Source organism: Dermacentor andersoni, chromosome 4, assembly GCF_023375885.2.
Source record: "Dermacentor andersoni chromosome 4, qqDerAnde1_hic_scaffold, whole genome shotgun sequence".
Classification (NCBI taxonomy): domain Eukaryota; kingdom Metazoa; phylum Arthropoda; class Arachnida; order Ixodida; family Ixodidae; genus Dermacentor; species Dermacentor andersoni.
The window spans coordinates 179,874,465-179,895,389 of NC_092817.1; the positions used below are offsets into that span (position 1 = coordinate 179,874,465).

At 45.5% G+C, this 20,925-nt stretch overlaps 1 protein-coding gene across 2 annotated transcripts in view; it reads right to left on the bottom strand.

Moving 5' to 3' along the window:
• Positions 1–314: 314 nt before the first annotated feature.
• Positions 315–20,925, bottom strand: part of LOC126532394 (uncharacterized) — a 56,953-nt gene continuing 36,342 nt past the window's right edge. The window contains exons 6-8 of one of the 2 annotated variants that reach the window (XM_055070681.1): positions 14,580–14,662; positions 8,901–9,120; positions 315–437 (exon numbers count right to left, since the gene is read on the bottom strand). In XM_055070681.1, coding sequence (XP_054926656.1) covers positions 417–437; positions 8,901–9,120; positions 14,580–14,662 — 324 coding nt within the window. In that variant the 3' untranslated portion in view covers positions 315–416. Of the gene's footprint in view, positions 438–6,025; positions 6,216–8,900; positions 9,121–14,579; positions 14,663–20,925 lie in introns of those variants that run through there. The other variant, XM_055070680.1, reaches the window with a different exon arrangement.

Here is a 20,925-nt window from a genome sequence, read left to right on the forward strand (position 1 = left end):
CCTACTTCGTTTTTATGGTGTTTCGTTCCTGACCAAAATTATTCTATAAGGCAGAAAAGTAGTAGTGACTAAGTTCTCTAAATACGCAGGTTAATAAAAGTATGTACCCTCCCGACGTTCCTAAATAAATGTTATTGGAATTCGGGCGCCATTCTGAAATATCATTTTGACAAGATTCGGCCTATTCAGTTATGCTGGTGCAATTACGTGAGGTTGCGCAGATGATAACCAAACAGGTAACGCCCTAAATTTCTGAGCGTGAGCAGACAGAAGTGAATGTCAAGATAAGTGCAAAAGGCACGGAAACATTATAGAGTGTTATAAGAATAACCAGAAATGTGTTTATTGTGGTTCTTTCCGTAACCAATGAAATAAATTTGGCATTCTTCGGTACGGGGACCAACACATTTATATTTTTACAGGTTTGAACTCGTCACCTGCAACAAGAAAAAAAAAATGCATCCAAGGTAAGGAATGACAAAGCGTTTAAGCAAATAATCATTCAAGAAGTACGTAGAGCCGTCTGTCTCCAAAGCAGAAACATTGTATGAATGTACAAACATAAACAAAACACGAATTTACATGCTAGTATCTCCTATAGAATCTGTGTTTCGATGCTCATTTCCTTATTCAGTTATGCATTCTAAGTAACCTTGATTTTTTCGTCGCGCCAATTCTAATGGTCATATCGGTCTCGAAGATTTTGAACGTGTTGTCTTATTTTTAGATACACATTGAGTTGGTTGTTCTGCTTTTGCATTTCTTTTTCGCTTGTGCTCTTATGTTATTCTATAATTATTATCTGTCTAAATGCGTGTACTGTAGCTATCATTGACTTATTGTAACACCCTTTATGTAATGCCCATATGTGGGCCTGCATAGAATTTGAATAAAAAATTAAACTTTGTGTCCCCGAACAGTAAAGTGAGACACTAGGCAACGGCCACTGTGGTGTATCAGAGAGTAGAGTTGAATGCCCGGTCAAGGCAGCTTCATCGCATCATTGAAGGCAAGGACACAAACAACGGGGCCAGCGAGTGGCAAACTCCCTTAACAGCGGTGTCCTGCAACGTAGTTAATTGGCAGTGGGCGGCCCGCATTTAACAAATATTGACCACCAACAGTTCCAGCTCTTGCCAGTCCGTATTGTATAATTCAGTAGAGCTGGTACTATCGAAATTTTTTATGGTTCCTCTAAACATGTAAATTCATTATGACTTTAACTGACAGAGTGAATTCTACTTTTGCCATTTTATTCCTCCAAGTGGAACTCCCTCGAACATAAGAGCAACAAGACAAATGAGCGATGATTATTACCTTAAAAAAGGAAGATCAAGAAATGGCAAAATAAGTAACAACAGAAAGGCGTGTTATACATGTGCAGTTGTGCCCCAAGGGTGAAGCACTGATAGCGATAGCAAAGCTAGGATTGCGCTTGAACTCGGCGGTGGCGCTCCAACTACACGCGGGTGCAACATATTCACGTGACGTGGCAATCAAGCTAAGGGCTGTTGGCCAAAAAGTCGCTGCGCCCTGGCCTCAACAAGGTGTCTCAGGATGCTGGCACGGTCAGTAGCGCCACGAGCCGCCTTCCACGTGTCACACCTCGACGATACACGGGATGCATCATCGTTTAGTTAGTTAACGAGTGTTAGAGCCTAGTGAAATATTAGTAAACGTTAGTTTAACGTTTACTGTTACCGTACCGCTCATACCAGTGCATGCAAGCAGCAGATGAGCAGTGACGTTAGAGAGCTTATAATACGCATGCTCATAACGACGATGACCACAGCGGAACCTAGAACGCAATCCTGGCTTCGCCAGCGAGCCGGCTAAGCGGAGTGATGACGGCACGCTCATTTTGTTTTGTTATTTTATCCATCCAGACGCATTCCGCTTCTTTGGACACCCACTGACCCTCCGCGCTCGAACGGCGCATGCGCCTCCTTAGAGCGAATGCACGATGAGGAATCGAACGCGCATCAAGAGTGCCGATAATAGAAAACAAAGTAACGCAAGCGAAAAAAATTGGTAAGCTACCTTCTTGTCCTGGCTTTGGAACTTTTCAAAGAGGTTGCCTCACCATTCAATTCGGGTTATGGACATAGTGCACTCCTGACGTAAAGGTACTGAAGAAACCCGGAAGGTGGAGAGAAGCACTTCTCTCCACCTTCCGGGTCTCCGCAGAACTAGTACGTCAAAAGTCTTGCATTTGCTTCGAGTTGTTGACAAACTCGATTTTGCCCTGCAATCTGCAAGCCGCCTGGTTAGCTCAGATCGTAGCGTGGCGGCACCGAAAAGCCGGTGGCCCCGGTTTCGAGTCCCGGAGCAGGACGAATTTTCCTTCAACTCCGAGCGTTTTCTTTCGAGGAACCAGCATGGGTTTTTCTTGTAGCAATTGCTGCGAACGGGTGGATGTCTCATTTTTCCTTTATTAATTAATGCAGTCCTGTCCCATTTGACACAGGGCACGAAGAACTCCCAAACGCTAATCACTGGGTGCGCCCAATTCAGGGAAAATAAGAGAGGCATCGCGTCTTTTGTGGTTTCCTGCCGTTCCCGCGAACGCTAAATCACCTTCGTCTTCATCAGCACTGCAGCGAAGATTTTTCATAATGTTGGCAAGAAACCTTGACGGCTGCCGCTGCGTGTACTGTGATTGCGAACCATTCTGTCATTAACTTTGCATCTTGTAAAGTTCGGTGGGTTCTCCTGCTGTGGACATCTGTTGTTTCCAAATGAAAGAATTCGCAGCACTCAAACTTCCCTGGTAGTAGCATCTAATGCATCCTCTGAACGGTTGAGTAAAGCTAGTCACTATACCAGTGACCGTATAAAGAGAAGTGCATTGTCTCTAACTATGGAAACCTGCTGTTTCCAAATGAAAGAACTGTAAAGGGACACTTAAACATTCACAGCTGGTCGCAGCTAATATTCATTCTAAAGTTTGAGCAAAGCTAGAGGTTAAATCAGCAACTTAACAAATAACTGTATTGTTTGCAAGTGTGGGAACGTGTAGTACACAAATGAAAGGACTAGTAACGGGAACTCAAACGTTCACTGGTGGTCACAGCTAATTAATCCTCTGCAAGGCTGAGCAAATCTAGATGTTAAATCAGCAACGGTAAAAAAAGTGGCTGCGATTCATCGTGGCTTGAACCTAGCTATACGACCGAAAGTTCTGTTAAAGCATTATAAGACGAGGTTCTTCAGTGCTTCTTCCCGTCGAGCTATATCGGCAGGGTGCTCGGACACAGCGTGGCCATAGAGAAAGAAATTCAACAAGAGGGGACATTCGGCGAAAACTGGCAAGAGGAAACAGGTCACCCCTACTGTTGGCCCCATCCGTTAGCTGACGCGATCATCGGAAAAAAAAGAATGCGAAATAAACTTACGGACGTTCTCTTCTTTCTGTATTCTTTGATGCTAAAGCTAAAAAAGTTTTGCGTATAAATGAGCCTATACTGTGTGACGTATTTTTCTTGCGTTACCGAGCAATAAGCTAACGGCACACCAGGTATGCGTGATGCATGTGCCATGCGCTAGAGACGCCACCGAAGCGAGCGGCTGTAGATATGAGCGTTGGCCTGTTCAACGACCCGTCTGCCTGTCTTTCTTTTTTTGCGATAGCAATTTTATGGACACTGCAAGTGGATTTCTGCCGTCGCCGTCGCCGTGAGTTTCCGTATGAGTGAATGCGTGTGTGGGTGTGAAGTGATTTTAAAGAGAATGGAAGAGATAAGTGCAGTGCCGTAACTGTCTCTCACAGGAGGACACCTCAACAGCACTGCACGGGGAAAGGGGTGTGGGGAGAAAAAGATGAAGAGAGAGGAAAGGAGAAGGCGGGAGGGGCCAACCCTCGTGTGCTCGGGTACGTGGTGTCGCAACGCACCAAACGCCTGCTGACGCAGGCGCCCCTGTGGGGTCCGGCGAACGTGATTCGATCTCGCGTGCGCGAGCGTGGAACGCAGCCCGGATCCGTGCCCTCTCCGGTGGCGCGCGAGGCAGGAGGGGCGTTCTCCGGCGGCTGCTACGGTGGCTCGATGTCATCCTCGCCGCCGCTCCGTACAGAGTGGAGATAACCGCGACTTCTGCTGCGGCGTTGGCCACGCGAATCGCGGACGCCGCAGTAGACGCCTCTGGCGGACGCCGTAGGGACGCGTTACTGGCGCTCGCGTGTCTTAAAAGCTGCCTGCGACGTGCCCAAAGTGCGCGCCCCCGCGGGCCTCATCTTCAAAGCTATCTGCGATGTTTTCAGAGTGCGCGTAGTGCCGATAGCTTCATATGGGCTGTTCTTTCGATACTTCGTACGCCCTGAAGCGACAGATGCAGGGAGGTCAATTGGCTCGCGGCTGGTGCCGCGATTCCTAAGTCCAGAATTCTTACAGTTTCCGCGATACTGGATTGATGTGTGTACATGTTTACCTGTGCATGCGTGACACCGCGCTGGTTAATTTAGTTAACACACGTTGACGGGCTAGTTGGTCTGAATCCATGACAGAATGTTTAAGCATGACTGAACAAGTGCGTAGGAAGAAGCAGACACGCAATGACAGCAATGTCTTCGTGTGTCTGTTTCTTTCTACGTCCTCGTTGAGTCACGCTTACCTATACTATCATTGTTAATTTAGTTAGTTAGCGGATGTTTACGAGTTCATACGGCCGATAAGACTACTACCCTTACTTAGTACAGCTATCTACTAATTAGCTATTGCAATCGGTGCTTTGCTTTTCCGGCGGAACTGTGAATTTTTTTTTTATTTAGAATTGTTTGTTGGACTTCCGGCGTATTCCTGCGTTCCTTCTGCACCTATATACGGCACCACTGCACTATTTGGCTACGGCAAGGCGAGAAATTTTGTTTGAAAGTCTGCGGCGCATTTCAAGCAATTTAGGATTTTACGTAATAAAACCTCTAAAACCGTAGTTAATTAGAGCTCATCATTCGTAGTGGCAGATGTCTGCGACGCTTTCTATGAGGCCACCATTATTTTAACTTATTTCGGTAGATTTTAGGCACGCTGCCCGCACTAAGCTTTACGATGCAGTTAGCGAAAATCAGCTCGGCCGTGTAACGCAGTTTCGCGTGTACTGAATCTTACTGGGACAAGGGGACCAGTCTTGGCCCTTTCTCGGGCCCTCAACATTATCGTAACTACTTTAGGTACCTTTAAGGGTACTATTTAAGCACAGTGGCTACGGCTTGCGATGTGACGCAGTTAGCGAAAAGCAGCTCGGGCGTGTGACGCAGTTAGTTTCGCGCGTACTGAATCTTGCTGGGACAAATTCGTGACGCTTTTTGTGTCCCCACAACGTGCACCTTCTTTCGGTACTCACGCTTGTCAAAGACGCGACGAGCGATTGCCAAGAGTGGTAACAGTGAATTCTGTTGCTTTCGGCGGCAGAACGTGGAAGATATAACGCTGAGGAGCTCAAAGAACTCAAAATTTCCGCCTTCTGAAAACTGAAAAAAAAAAGCGCTTTGCACCCCCGCATTTTTCTTGCGTGCGAGTAGAATGCATTCTGTCAGCGTCTAGCATGATCTGGCTGTGAGCCGTGTTGTGGCCACCTCATTGCATGTAGCATATTACCGCGCGGGCTGAGACCAAATTGTTTTGCAAACGCGCAGTCGCCCGTGTATTTGTGCTCCTAAAGTGCAGAAAACGATGTCTGGGAATGGAGGAATGCTTGGAAATAATGTTTTCTTTATATTTTATTGTTACGGTGTGGGACGAGTGGGGTATTTTCTGCTCCAGGTATGTAAAATCGAATTGCTTTTTGTTTGTAATGCTGCCCATTCACCGCTTCCCGTTCACCGATTGCTCACTCGAGCTGAAGCGGTTACGCTCAGAAGGCTACAGAGAGACACATACCCCACGCAAAACAGACTACACCACTACATGCTTAATGCTTGGGCCAAGCAATGGCCTGCAGTATTCTGAAATAAAAATGCCTGAGCTCTACGACAAGTCTTATTGCACCAATTGCAATACATCCCTTAACGTCTATCATTTACTCTGGCCGTGCTCGCAAGCTCACATAAACTCCGAACCGGACAAGCGCACGTTTGAAGAAGCAATCCGGAGCGAAGAACTCGCTTCCCAACTCTGGGCCTTCCAGCAGGTCCACGACGCCGCCAGGAAACTGAACCTCCCGGTTCCGTCATGGGAGACGCCCACTCCATGAGAGCCCGAAGCCCTCGTGGCGTGCAGGACCTTGAATAAAGTTGATTTCCTTCCTTCCTTCACCACTTTCGCACGTTTCGCTTCTACACACAGTGTTCCTATAAGGTCTAAGTACGAAAATGACAGATGCTTGTAATTTACTTTCTTCAGCTGACGTCGTCATGTGAAGCATCGTACGGGAACTACTGCTGATTACCTGGTGCCACAACGTTGTATGAATGCACAGAAAGCCCGTAACGAGCATTTCTATAGAGCGAAATAGACATTTCCTCATTTACAAGGTGTCTTGCGTCTAACTTATGAAATTGCGCATGTCACAGATTCGATTCAGGATCGCAAAAATAGTTCGCAACCATTTTCAATACAAAGTGAAACCATTCCACTCCAACACCACGCGCGATTGAGCAGCACAAGCAAAAAAAAAGACCGCATCAATTAGCGCAGTGGGCGCAACGCGTGCCAGATAGCGTTCAAAACGCGCGCTCCCGAAACCGGGAGGAGTTAATCACCGGCTTTGATGCACTACAGTCAATTCAGCTGCTGGGCTCTGTGGAAGTGTCCGCTCTTGTTTAATGTCTTTCTCTATGGCCTGGCGCCTGCGGCGAAGGTGTTACGCAATCGCACAGGCGCTTGCTTCGTCCATGTCGAGACTGAGCGACCAAGCACCGCCGAAACAGCCGTTCAAGCGCGTTTATAGCCCGAAGTTATAGACGAGCAGGCAAGCGTCGTTCGACGCTGCACGTGTCGAACCGTCGGCCGAACTATAGACCCTGTCGTTCTCGCCAACCTGCTGTAACGCGTGCGCACGCTCGCGTTGCGTCGCCCTCTATTTAGCCCTTTAAACACTCGCCTAGTCACATGCTACGCAGCGGCGAGGCTCGAGCGAGCACAGCGGCGACGCCTCTCCAGAGACGATCACGCGACGTAACGTCACACCTTCATACTTGCGCGCCGGCGGTTGAAGGTCACACGCGCACCGAGATTGACCTTAGGAGTTGGACTAGAGCTTTCGCACTAAAAGGAATGTATTGTTTCCATCTGTGTACACCTGTTGTTGCGAAATAAAAGGACTGGTAAAGAGCACTCAAATATTCAGTGGTGTTCGCAGCTAATCAGTCTTCGAAAACTTCAGCGAAGCTAGACGTTACATCACTAACCGAAATAGGAACTAAAGCCGCGGAACTGGGTTCTAACGATTTCTCTGAAAACATTAAGTGTCCACCACCATAGACAATATGATTAAAGACAAATAATAAATAACATTTATTGGCACTGATTGATGCACTGATATTCGCTGCCAGATCAATTGGCACCTGCAAGATTTGATCGAGTCTTTGAAGCAATTTGGCTCGTACAGTGGCAGTTATTGCTCCTGGGTCCTAAGCATAGTGAGTTGCAACAAAGTGTCAAGATGGGCGCAGCAACAAGGTGTGCTCTTGTGTATAGGTACCAATATCTCAAATACTCGGGACAATGTGCGCCAGAAGACGATGTTTCAACTGGAAGATGACAATGCTGAACGCGCAGCGCAACCTTGTGCTAATCTGGTCAATGCGAGCCGCAACTCGTGCGAGCTTCTGCTCATGCGCCTTGGGCTTGGGTAGTGGAATAGTTCGACGTTGCGCAGAATCATACAACGAAATCAAAGCGTCACACGGCTTCGCTAGTGCCAGCTGCATGAGCGCCACCAACACGTTGATAACGTTACGACATTTTTTGAAGTCATCGAGAGGCACGAAGCGCAGTAACAAGTTCTTCCCGGACGTGTTTACCGCAAACAACGCCAATTTTAGTAACACAATATCTTCAGTTGTGCGTTCGAGAGATCAGTGAACTAACGTAGTTGCAAGTAATTCAAAATAAACTTTCACCTAACAACATTTTCACCTCTTAACATTAGCGCGAAGCAGTTTTCACATGCACCAAATATTTTTAATGCGACTGATTTTGTAAAATATAACCTGGCCACTTTCCTGAATACATCCCTGAATAATATGAACAATACTACATTTACAGGGAACATGAACTTCATTTTACCCTGCGTTCGTACCAACTACGGCGAGCAGTTATACTTTTCACGTTCATCTCTTCGGAACACATTACAATTTCCTTGAATACTGCTGAAAGCTCACAGGTTTCATGCACAACTCAAGAACTTTCTTTTAGGTTCCTTCAACTTTCCTTTTTCGGTGTACTACGGTTTTTATATATAACTTTAACTGTCTGTATTTCTTCTCCGCATTTTTTTTTCATTTTCATTTTCACGTTTTTAATAAGCTCTCCTTGAAGTTTTCCCTATTATTGACTAATCCAAAGCCTTGTTATTGTTTAATGCATTCGCCTGCTGTCTTTCTGTTCATTAATGTCTTGTCTCCTGAAAGCTTTTATGATAAACTTTGCACGTTGTCATTGTTTGTATAAATTATTATTCTTATCATGCACAGGAGATCCCAGTTCAATTTCTGAGTACGGGATCTCCTTCCGTATATACTTGTGTAATTATCTCAGTTTTCGTCGAGAATAAACTGATTCTGCTTCCGTCCATAGATGCCATTAAACATCGTAGTTAAACTGACGGAACATAACATCAATTTAGGTCTCCTTTTAAGTGCGGGAAAGACTAACTGCAAATGATGTGTCCTGTCCATTTATGACTTTACACTTGGAATGAAAAGCAGCAGAGTCGTGTAAGATTAACGCGACAAGGCTACTTACCATCAAAATGTTGTAAACCGTGAAATTTTTCACACAAAACCGAGCAGGTGCCAGGAAGTTGTGCTCGTACACGTGAACCTTCTCCCCCGAGTCGATTGTCAGCTTCCTCGCGTAGTAGCGAACCAACCATGTGATAACTTTGTTGGTCGGCATCTTGGCGACGTACCTTGATTGCGGCTCTTGGTCGGGATACCCCTTCTGGCTTACTATAAGATGGACGCTGCGTAACAGGAACGCGCGCAAGGTGTCATCTCAGCGGCGCAACTTACCCAATGTCGCTGGCGCGGCGGCTGATGCAGACGGAAGCTGTTGCTAAAGAGATTATATTTTAAAATATTTTCGGCGCTTACTACATCACACGAGATTCCCTGATGTGCAAAACCACTGGTGGTTCCTATACTTTGGTCTCGTCCTAAAGAGCAGAAAAAACAAGACTTTTTTTTTCTTTGTTGGGCATCTGAGCTAATATGCTCTCGCCAACTGGAGCAGCATCAGCAGTTTCAAAATTTACACTCTGGCCGCCAACCTTTGAAGTTATCTGACGCAACCTCCGCGCGCTAAATCGTAACGTGCACTGTCCAACACAAATATGAATAACAGGGTTGGCCTGTGCACCTGTCAAGCGCATATTTCAGCAGCCGTGAAATCGCGAATCGTGCGCGATCTTGTGAACTGAAATTTAAAGTAGGCCTCACGATATCTGCACACAATCGATGTGAATTGGTTTCTGACTATAAAGGTTCCTGCTATCGGACTGAACAAAGAATAAATGGGATTCGTAAGTGTAAATACCATTTGGAAAGCATTTTTCGCAACAGAGCGACGCAGTCATTCGCATTTGTTGCGTTGCAGTTAAAGTGGTACGTGTTCGCTGTGGTGGATCGAAAATATCGAGTTATCCCACTAGTAAAAGTAGGTGTATATATTACTCGTTCATTCGTGGCCGAATGAATCGTGGTCAATTCAGACATGAAATTTAGTCTGAAATGGAATCCAGGGATAAGTCAAAATGATTCTTTCAGGGAACGTTTTATGCTCGAAAATATGCACACTATTCGCAGCGATCACGTGGGCACCGCCATGCTTGATCACGTGGTGACGCGTACATTGCTTGTCCCAGCTGCCTCCGTTGCTTCTTTGTTTACAATCGATGTGCATGATGCCCGATGGCACGCAGCAAACCTTTGTTTCAACAGATTTGTCGACGGTGACTGAGTGAACAACACGAAGCGTTGGCCACAGATTTGGCGGACAGGTAAGCGCTTTCTTAGCTGATCAACTTCTGTCCACACAGCGTGACCAGCGCATACAATGCTTATACTAAATGCGCGGCTACAGGTGTATTCTAAGGTAGACACGCTTTCTTCTGTTAAATTAAATGAAGATCCATGTGTTATGATCTTCGTTCTTTACTTGGCAAACATCCTGAAGCAGCGGCTTTTCAAGTTTCTGACGCAGTAAAGTTTTTCGGTGCGGTGACTATTTAATTGTTTATTTTCTGTATATTTGCCCGTGGTGTGCCTAGTAGCGATAAACGTGCTCTTGTTGCGTACAAGGCTTCGAAAGTAGATGTTCTGTACTTTGTAATAGCTTGTAGCGTACAGTCGCTAGTCACTCGCTTACTGCTTGGACCGCCATGAAACGTTCAGCTTCACACATTCGTGTCTTAGTGTACGCGTCTTCACCCATGCTTCCGCGCATTGATTGAAGTATGCGCTCATTCAGGTATTATTGAAACATTAGCAATAGATTGGGCGTAAGTTTTCGTGTCAGTAGGTTTAGATGCGTGTAGATAATCTGCGAGAACCTTGCTATCCCAGGCAAGCGGCACTGCTGTCTGTGTCACTGTGTAAGAGCGGTATACTCACTCTTGCCAACGTTCCCGGGCTGAAGTCCTTTCTTTGTGTGTTAGCAATACAACGCTCGCGGATGAGTCAGGTTTTCTCATGTAAAGGGAAACACAGGCCTCAAAAAGGGCCGGCAGCACAAGCAGTCCTTATGTAGCAGCGAGCCGTGAATTTGGTGACACAGATTCATTTTATTTCCTATTATGCCAGTCCCTATTTTTGCAGCCAACTACTGCGCACGTCTTTTCTGCATCATTCCACATTTTGCAGCGCGAACGGAGTGTAGTGCGTTGGCACACACACAGTTGCATTTTCGACAGCTGATCGAACAGAAGCCAGGCAGAAGTTGTAATGGTTTTGCATTCGTGCGTTTACGCTGAGGACAGTGCGGCGCGCCGCCGAAAGCGCTGTCTCGTTCCTCCGAAGCAAACGGCTTCCCGAATAGTGTTAATGCAAATAACAAAAAAAGGATCCTACAATAAACAAAAGTTACGACAAAGAAAATTCTGTGAATGTTGTGTGTAAAAAAACTGGTTGTTATTGATATTCTGACGCAGAAACTGAAAATGGCATGGCTACTCGAAAGTTCATCATGCCAAGTTGGAACGGACGTCCTCAATTAAAGGTTGCATGCATAGACGGCGAAGAAAACCGGCTTGAAGGTGGAATTGCTGTTTCGCATACTGCTAAGAAGAGTTCCTCCTCTTCTAGGTATATACGGTGTTCAATAGAAATTTTCGCTGCTTTCTATAACAAAAACAACAGCTGTAGTTGCAAGAGTTACACAGGCTGCAGGAAATTTACAACTTTCCTTTTCTTAAATTTGGTTTGTACTGAAATGCGTAGAGCTAGCGTATGGACACGGCGAGGTACTCGCTGGTTTGATCCACCAGCAAAAGCAGCTGCGTTCGTTCAGTCACGCGATTTAAAAATATGCTTCTTAGTTCCTTTGGGCACATGTACAGCATGTGGCACTATGCTCAACTGTGAACAGCTGTTATGAGTTAGGAAAATGAGCCGTATGTGTTCGCTTATTCATCTATTCGCAGAAATTCGCATCAGCGCTAGCGTAACAAAATTAGCGAGGCCTAACTCGTAGTTCAATCTATCCGCTATGCAGTGAATAAGCAAAAAGAAGCAACCTTGGAGATAGCCTACATTTTAATTTAATCCTGCCATCATCGCTGAGTTTACATATAGGCTGGGAAATGCTCGTGGTACCATAGGCGCGGAGTATAATTACAGGGAAACTGCAGAGAGTGGGCAAAGCTATGCAGTGCAGCCAAACGAGGCAAATATTTAAGAGGTAATGAGAAGCAGCCCAGTGGCGCAAACGTCCTCTTCCAAAAGGCTGAGAAGAATATTTTGTTTCTAATGAAGTGGCAGAATGCTGCTATCACGCGGGCTTTCTTCAATATTACGTCAGTTTCTCCTTTATCGGTCACTTCAGAGGTTTCCAAGGATGAGCGACAATGCGGATACAGTCTTACTGGCCGTTGCGCATTTTAGGCTGTTGTTTTGTGCAATGTGAGCAGGAGACGTAATCACTAGAGTAGGCATATATGAGCTCTGTTTATTTATTTATTTATTTATTTATTTATTTATTTATTTATTTATTTATTTATTTATTTATTTATTTATTTTGTGTACTGTCAGGGCCAGGTGCATTAAAGAGGGGAGTGGTTACATCAAATACAGAAAAATTACAGTGCAGGAAAATGGTTAGTAGTACAGAAATAGATGGCTCTAGGTTATACAATGCTATCTGAGTGTTATTGTATAGTGCTGGCTAATAAAATGAAAAATGGTGCATACGGTGCAGTAATACAGTGTTACGGTAATACAAAACAGTGATACAATCGGTAGTACAAGAACATGATTGAAAGGCTCCTGTTTATACAATCTTACCTAATACTGCCATGAAGTGCTCATGGTCAACAATAGTAGCGGTTGAAGCGAGTAGGCGATTGCACTCAGCCGATGTACGCGGAAGGAATGAATGAGACATGACATTGGTTTGGCATAATGAAATTCCAACTTTGTTATTGTAATCTAACCTTGATGAAACGTATTGAGGAGGGTAGATAAGTTCATCGCGAAGGGAAGGATGATGAAATATCTTATGAAAAAGGGAAAGTCTAAGGTCTTTACGCCGAGAGGGTAAAGATGACAAATCAAGGTTTAATTTCATTACAGAAGTGCTGGCAGTTCGGTTATAATTAGAAAAAACGAAACGAGCAGAGTTATTTTGTACCATTTTTAATGCGTGAATTAGGTTTTTCTGAAAGGGATCCCAAAGTGCTGCTGCGTACTCGAGCTTTGGGCGGACTAATGACTTGTATAGCATTAATTTTAGGGAAGAGGGCGCCTTAGACAAATTGCGTTTTAGGTCTGCCAGCATGCGGTTAGCGTATTTAATTACATAAGAAGCGTGCACGGACCACGAGAGGTTGCCAGTAATAGGGATACCAAGATATTTGTACGATAAAACAGAGTCTAAGGGGAGATTAGTAACATAGTAAGAAGGAAGCTGGTTAGAAGTTCTGGACAAGCGCATAAATTTATATTTTTTGTTATCAATTCCATTGGCAATGATTGGCACCAAGTAGAAATAGCGTTAAAGTCGATTTGAAGAGAAGATATATCAGTGTCCTATATTATTTCCCTGAAGATTACGCAATCATTGGGGAATAAATGAATGTTAGAGGCAACACAAGAGGGTAGATCCTTTATGTAAACTAAGAAAAGGAGGGGACCAAGCACCGACCCTTGAGGTACGCCGGTCTGTACTCTGCTTGGCTGTGGGTTTGAGTGATTAGCAAAGACAAACTGTGAATGGTTAGAAAGAAAGCACTCAAGCCATGCAACCAGTCTGGGATCAATGTTAATTCGATGCAGCTTAAACATACGAAGGTTATGTCACACTTTGTCAAACGCTTTCTCAAAGTCTAAAAAACATCTAGTCGGCAGTTGAAGAGTTGTCAAGAATGACGTTTAGCTTATGTGTAAATAAAACTAGTTGTGTTTCACATGAATGCGTCTTGCGGAAGCCATGCTGCGATGGTGAAAAGAATGAATTAAATTGAAGAAAGGTAGCAAGATTAGAGGCAAGTATATGTTCTAACATCTTACATGGATTGGAAGTGAGCGAGAGAGGGCGATAGGTATATGGACAATGCTTGTCACCCGACTTATGGAGTGGGATCACCTTCCCTATCTTCCATTTAGCAGGCAAAAAACCCTTATCTAGAGACTGGTGCAATATCATTGCTAGAAAAATGGAAGAGTAACCGCTAGTGCTTTTCAAAAATTTCGCGTTTATTAAATCGTGTCCTGGAGCCGAAGATAATTTTTAACGATGAGATAATTGATACGACGCCTGTTGGCTCAATGATTATGGGAAACATTGATTGGTAATCGTAGTCGTGCGTAGATGGAAGTGTAATGTCTGTAGTTGATGAGAAGTTATTCACGAAAACATCTTTAAGTGGGGACGCTCATTCATTAGCTGGAATAAAATTTCCAGAGCTCTCCATCAAGGTTATCATGGCAACAGCCTTGGGGTTAATGACGCGCCAGAATTTTTCGGTATCGGTTTTAAGCATTGATGGCAAGGTATGGCCAAGAAAGTGATCCTTGTCTTCTTTAAATGCGGCTACAAACTAATCTGCCACCAGATTGTATTTGGTCCACCGGATTATGTTAGGTGAACCTCTGGGTAATTTGTGCAGACGCTTCTTTTTATTAGACAGGCGCTTTAGACGGATGTTATACCATGGGGCGGATTGTGGCTTTGCTCCTAATAAAGAAGTGGTGTTTGACCAGGACTTACTCGGGGCCTCCATCTGCGATTCCAGTGATTTCAATGTAAGCACCAGGGGCGAGCTTCGGCGTGGCCGACGTTTCGAAACCCCTCTGCAAAGACAAGACGAAGTTTCTTTTAACAGCTAAAGAGTAGGTGTATGTGTTTATTATAGAAAAAAATCATTTTGTTACAAACTTCAACAATTCGGCCAGCATCTCTCGGCGCATTTATATACGTACACCTTTAACGCAGTAGAATTTCATGAAAATTCACATCGGAGTCTTTGGAAAATCATCGCGACTAAATTCCCACAGCTGTTGGCACGTTCCTTACTATTCATAAATGAGATTGTGGGTGTCAAGACGAACGCCACGAACCAACGGGCTGTTAGGTCCTGAAAGTGATGCACTGAACGCGCGACTTCAGCACTCGTCTGGGAATTATTGGCATTTGCCTGAATACCACCGACTAAATTGTCACCGACCGAGCTGCCTTTGTCGGGGGGGGGGGGGGGGGGAGGGGGACAAATAGTCAGTGGCTCAAACCCACTCTGGCGGCCTAGAAAAGGACAAGGTAGTCCTACATAATACAAGAAAGAAATGTAAAATAAGTGACACAAAATTTGAGCAGCGATAATCTAGAATCAAGTAATAACCATTTCGTAAAAATGAATGATGAAATAAAAAATAAAATACGGCAACTCGAACTTAATTGTTGAGAAAAAAAACTATGAGGCCTGAATGACGAGTGCATATCCCAATAACCCGACAAGGAAAGTCTTGATGGCAAGACATCGTACTTTCCGTGGCGATGCCAAAGAGTTGAGACACCTTGGCTAACGCATCCAACAAAACGGCAGAAACACGGAGATACTCAAGCAATTAGATAATCATGTACACCTAACCACTCGCCTCATTGCACGCATCGGAAATCGACATCACGGCATGAAACAAAGCAACCTTATACGCCTGGTAACCGCCTACGCCCTGAGCAGGATCACCTATGTCGCCCCGTACCTTAGCCTCAATGCAACTGACGAGCTCAAACTCAACACCATGATCAATAGGGCCTATAAACAAGCCCTACATCTTCCCATCACTACCTCTAACGAGAAACTGGACGCCCTCGGCATTCATTACACCATAGACGAGCTTATTGAAGCGCAGCGTATTAGCCAGTACGAACGACTCGCGAATTCCACCACGGGCAGGCACATTCTAGGCACCCTACGCATAACCTACACCACCAAATTCGGACCAAAAATACCCATCCCTCCTAACATTCGCGCTCAACTAGTCATCCCACTCATACCTCGCAATATGCACCATGAACACAATCCGGAGCCATGTGCAGAACGAGCTGAACGACTACAATAGCGCTACGACCAAGCCGCTGACGTAACCTACGTGGACGCAGCAGAATACCCCAACCAAAACGCCACGGCGGTCGTCGCAGTCGCGGGTTCGCAGTACCGCCTCGCCGCGGCCGCATCAATATTCACCACGCAACCCTAAGTAGGAGAAACAACGACCATCGCTTTGGCCTACGCGGCTACCAATGCACACTGCATCATAAGGGATTCAAAAACGGCCATTCGTAACTACACAAGAGGACTGATAGCACCCCAAGCGCAGGAGATTCTCTCTGGCACTCCTCCCTCAAGGCAACGCCGCGTGCAGATCATCTGGGCCCCTGGTCACTCGGGTCTGGCTGGAATCGAAGCCGCCCACGATGCCGCCCGAGCTCTCGCACAACGGGTGCATCATCCTTCTCCTGCGTCTTCCGATCCCGACCAGCCCTCTGTTCTGCATCGCGGTCACGCGCGGGACCGAATGGTCAGGTTGAGAGAAATTCTCCTGCACTACCGCAGCGAGTGGTTACGCTACCCCCCAGCACACAAAACACTGAATAAGTCTCAATCTACCACTTGGCGACTCCTTCAGACACGAACTTTTCCGAAATCCGTGCTTTACAACCGCATGTACCCCGATGCATACTCCCCACTCTGCAAAGCGTGCGAGGCCCACGCTGACCTCGATCCTATTATCTGGCAATGCCCCAAAGCCTCACCCACCAACACCTCCCGCATTAACACACGCATAACTACGGCCGAGCAGTGGGAGACATTGCTGCTCAGCTTGGACCCAGAGGAGCAGCTCTGGGCCGTCCGGATGGCCGCGTACGCCGCCAGAAAGCAAGGACTGGCCGCCGTCTGATGAAGGGGGCGATTGGGGGCTAGTCTTCCGACCCCCGCCACCCCTGAACCCCCATCAAGGACATAACAAAGTTTTATCTCTCTCTCTCGAGGATAGTACACTTGTAACCGGGAAATCTAGGGCCAGTTAACGTAGAACTCTTGCCTCTAAGTTTATACCAATTTCCTGACTTGAAATGTACGTAACCGGCAACGCAATCATCGAGTGGTGACCTGCAGCGTTGTTTTAATGCTCTTCTCGCTTCTAGAAATTCAATTTTGTTTGCATTCAACTTACTTTTCTGTCAAGAAAGCTATGTCATGCTGTTAACGCATGCCGTTTCTTACTGAAAAGTACCGAACTCGCCGCGTTAAAGAAAGAAATGCGGACAAGACAGATGACGATTATTGTTGTGCGGCAAATATACACCCCAAATGGTGCAACTGTTTTTAGAATGCATACTTCCCAGTAACGAATGGCATGCGCGTTATCAGCATGACATAGCATTCCCGACAGGAAAGTAGTGGGCGCAGCGTTTTCAAGAAAGGAAACGCAAGCAAGGCAGATGACGATTGTTGTTGTGTGGCAAATATACACTCCAAAGGCTGTAAACTTTTCTTAGAGTGCATTGTTGTGCGGCAGAGATACGCCCCAAGAGTTGTAACTTTGCCTGAGAGTGTAAGAGTGTAGTCAAAACGTCAAGTATGCACAACCTTGGCAAAGCAAAACGGGGCCATTAGCACCATTTTGTACACATCGCGACTAAGTGAGACCTCGATGAAAATAGTGGAATGTCGATAATGGAGCCCCTTCTATATTTTTAATATTGGGCTCTTCTGACGGTCTTCGACCAGTTAAAAAAAATTCAAATTTTTTTTACATATTCGCCAATCATACGTACGTACAAGCAATTGGGACGTGGTAATTCTTTTTTTACGCCGCGTGTGAGGCAGCCGAAGTGGGCACTGTCCAAGACATTTTGACGAATAACCGATGGTTAATGACTAAAAAGATCGTAAGACCAAAAATACTTATTTCTCTCTTATTCGGCCCAATCACACATAATCAGTGCATGCACATCATGTCATATGAGGTGTTCTCGTGGTTTTGCTGGGCAAGTTAGGCAAGGTGGGCAAGTCAGTGTCGTTTTGAGCGAGCATATTTCGCTGTCAGTGTCATCCAGACGCGGTAGAACAGAAAGTTTACTGGCGACAGCTGTTGATCTTGCTCACATGTGAGTGTACTTGTCAAACTTCCTTCGCTGCGTCGACTTGAGTAGCCTTGATAGCAGCACTACTCCAAATAATCAATCAAAATATGACTCAACGTAGAGTCCCGTGTTATTGTGAACTCATTTTCGTTGTGATTCGAATGCTATCAGCCTACACCTGCTTATGAAAACTGCCATCTTTCTTCTGCCAACAAAACCTGTCAAACCTACTCTGTTAAGCAAAATAACACCCTTTGGGGAGTATATTGGCCACACAACAATAGCCGTCATCTGCCTTACCCGCATTTCTTTTTCTTTTATCGCTGCGAGCCCGGTAGCTCCAAGTCACGAACGGTATGCGCGTTATCAGCATGACAGATCATTCTCGACAGGAATGTAACGAACGCAGCGTTTTTAAGAAAGGAAACGCAAGCAAGACAGATTATGATTATTGTTGCGTGGCACATATACACCCCAGAGGGTGTACATTTGATTAAGAGTGTACAAGCCACTGCCGCTTTCTCCTTCTTAACAGTTCTAAAAGTGCAGCACTTCACTCGAGCGTTCAATATCAAAGCGCCTTGTCCTTGCTCGTGCCGGCTGATCGTATAAGTATTATGTTGCAAATGCTCTATAAACGAATAAGCATATACAGTGGCTGCTTATTTACTGCTGAGCACTGACGTTGATTTATTAACGCTACAGTGTTAACGGCCCCTGTCGCAGAAAACCCGGTGTCGGCGTAGGCGTCCCGACGAAGGAAAACGGCCGTGTATCTTTAGGTGTGTGTACATGCCACGCCTTGCTGTATGACATGCGGCATATGCTAGATATATTGCCATGCCATACAATCACTAAAGTTGCTCATACAATGTCCTATATTCTTGACAAAGTTATTTTGAAGAATTTTGAGAATGACAGCCCACAAACAAATGTCATGAAACAAAACACCGACAGCGCATGTCCTTTTATGTTAAATATTCCCAGACTTAAATATTAAAAGCGCGAAACAATAGCATAAACCTGACAATGGTGCAACTTCTTTGGTGTGGCTATGCCCTACCAGCTAGATCGGCCGACGCAAGAGGCCGCGTTTCTACCAGAAAGCTCGCCTTCGTGCATAGCGTTCGCCACCAGCGTTTCCCAGTAGACGTTACGGTCACATAAGCTCCATTTGCCTGGAAGCGTGAGAAGCAGTCTGAGATCTTTGAATGCTATCGCGTTCTACTCGTAAACGTGAAGCTTAAGCACCTTCGATTTTTTTTAACGCTTTGCGTTCCCATGTGGGAGCGCTCCACACAATCGTCATTTGCTGTGGCGAAGTGAACTTGCTTTATGGATCAATAAATTGGGTCATATAAGCAGGTGAATGCTTGTGAGTGCAGCAATTCACGTGTCTGTTGCATTCGCCTTTTCTCTTATGTGTCTCAAGAGTATATCATGTCTGGCCAATGTCAACTGGCCCGATTTTCATTTCTGCTAGGCTAGCATGGGCGGAGTTACGTCAACGTCACCTCAGCACTTTCGGTGTGGGCGTTCAGCCTTAACGCTCCGAATGGCTGGTTAACCTAGTGTTTTCTATTTTAAATAATTCACGTACTACTGAATCAATTGGTACTCACTTTCGCCCCTTTCGGAGCACGATGCTAACAGGCTGTGTGTGGTCGTACAGCACCTTGGCTTTTGAAGCACAAGGCTTATCTCATAAGATAAAGAACTGAGCGAGTTGGGGTTGATTCGTATTCGTGAATGACGCCGAAGACACATGACAGATCCTACGCCACAAAGTTGAATGTGTCCTTTCAGTAGAGGGGGGCCCCTAACGGGTGGCCGCGGGTGGTCACTGGTATATATATATATATATATATATATATATATATATATATATATATATATATATATATATCAGAGTGAAGCGTTTAATTACAGGATGCGGCAGTGAAACCGGTCAAATAACAGAAGCCCGTAAGAAAAATAGCACGATTTTACTGACATTTCGGAACCAGCCTTCACTACAGCCACATCAACCTGCTCGTCGCGAATACATAATTAATCGAAACTTTGCAGTTAGAATTGCCCCGCGCAAGACACCACTGGCAATAAAAGCACCTGCAGCATCTGTCGAACAGCAATGCTACTGTTGACCTGCCAAGAGCGGGCGAGCCCGTCCCCCAAAAATGAAGCAGGACTGGGCCCTGGTCCCGACTGGTCCCGACTTTAAGCACTGCTACGCCATTAACTTCGTGATCTGAGAGGCCCTCCGCGTGGCATCATAAGCTATGCACTCACTACTACCGCCCCTTCCTCCGCATCTGAAGCTGTGCCTTTCTCAGGCGAAGGATATGTTTACCGTCTATAGTGGCCACACCAAAATTTAACAATATGTAGGTGAAAATCACACGCCACTTGAGGACGTCTAGCCTGCGCTAGCAGTTCCAAAAACATAAGAGGAAGAACACAAGGTTGTGCGGCCTATGGTCAGCGAAGCATCTGACGTTCGGTGGCTGAAATGAGCAGCCCACGAAGTTATTGTTTCTCAGCACCACTGGCACACACCAATGATGTTGTTGTTATTGTTGCCTAGAAACATGGCTCGTACCCCCGACGGGGGATTGGCCACAATGAATTTATTGAAAAGTAAAGCCAACAAAATACTAAAACGGGTAAAGGCAAACATGCAAAACGAAGAATTATGCAAACAACTGATAAGACAAGTTTATAGAGGGTCTACACATAAACTTAGGAAAAAATAAAATAAAATAAAGTTCCCCACGTGCGGCAACCTCAGGATTCATTCATTCATTCATTCACAAAGCTTTATTAGTGTCCTGAAGCCCGGTCTGTTCAGACCGAGGCGGGCCGCGTCCACATCGGCACCGCCAGGCCGAGCCTTATGGCGTCATCGTGGACCCTCTGGACAGCCCGTAGTTGACCTTGATATGAAGAGCTTGATGCCATCTTGTGCCAG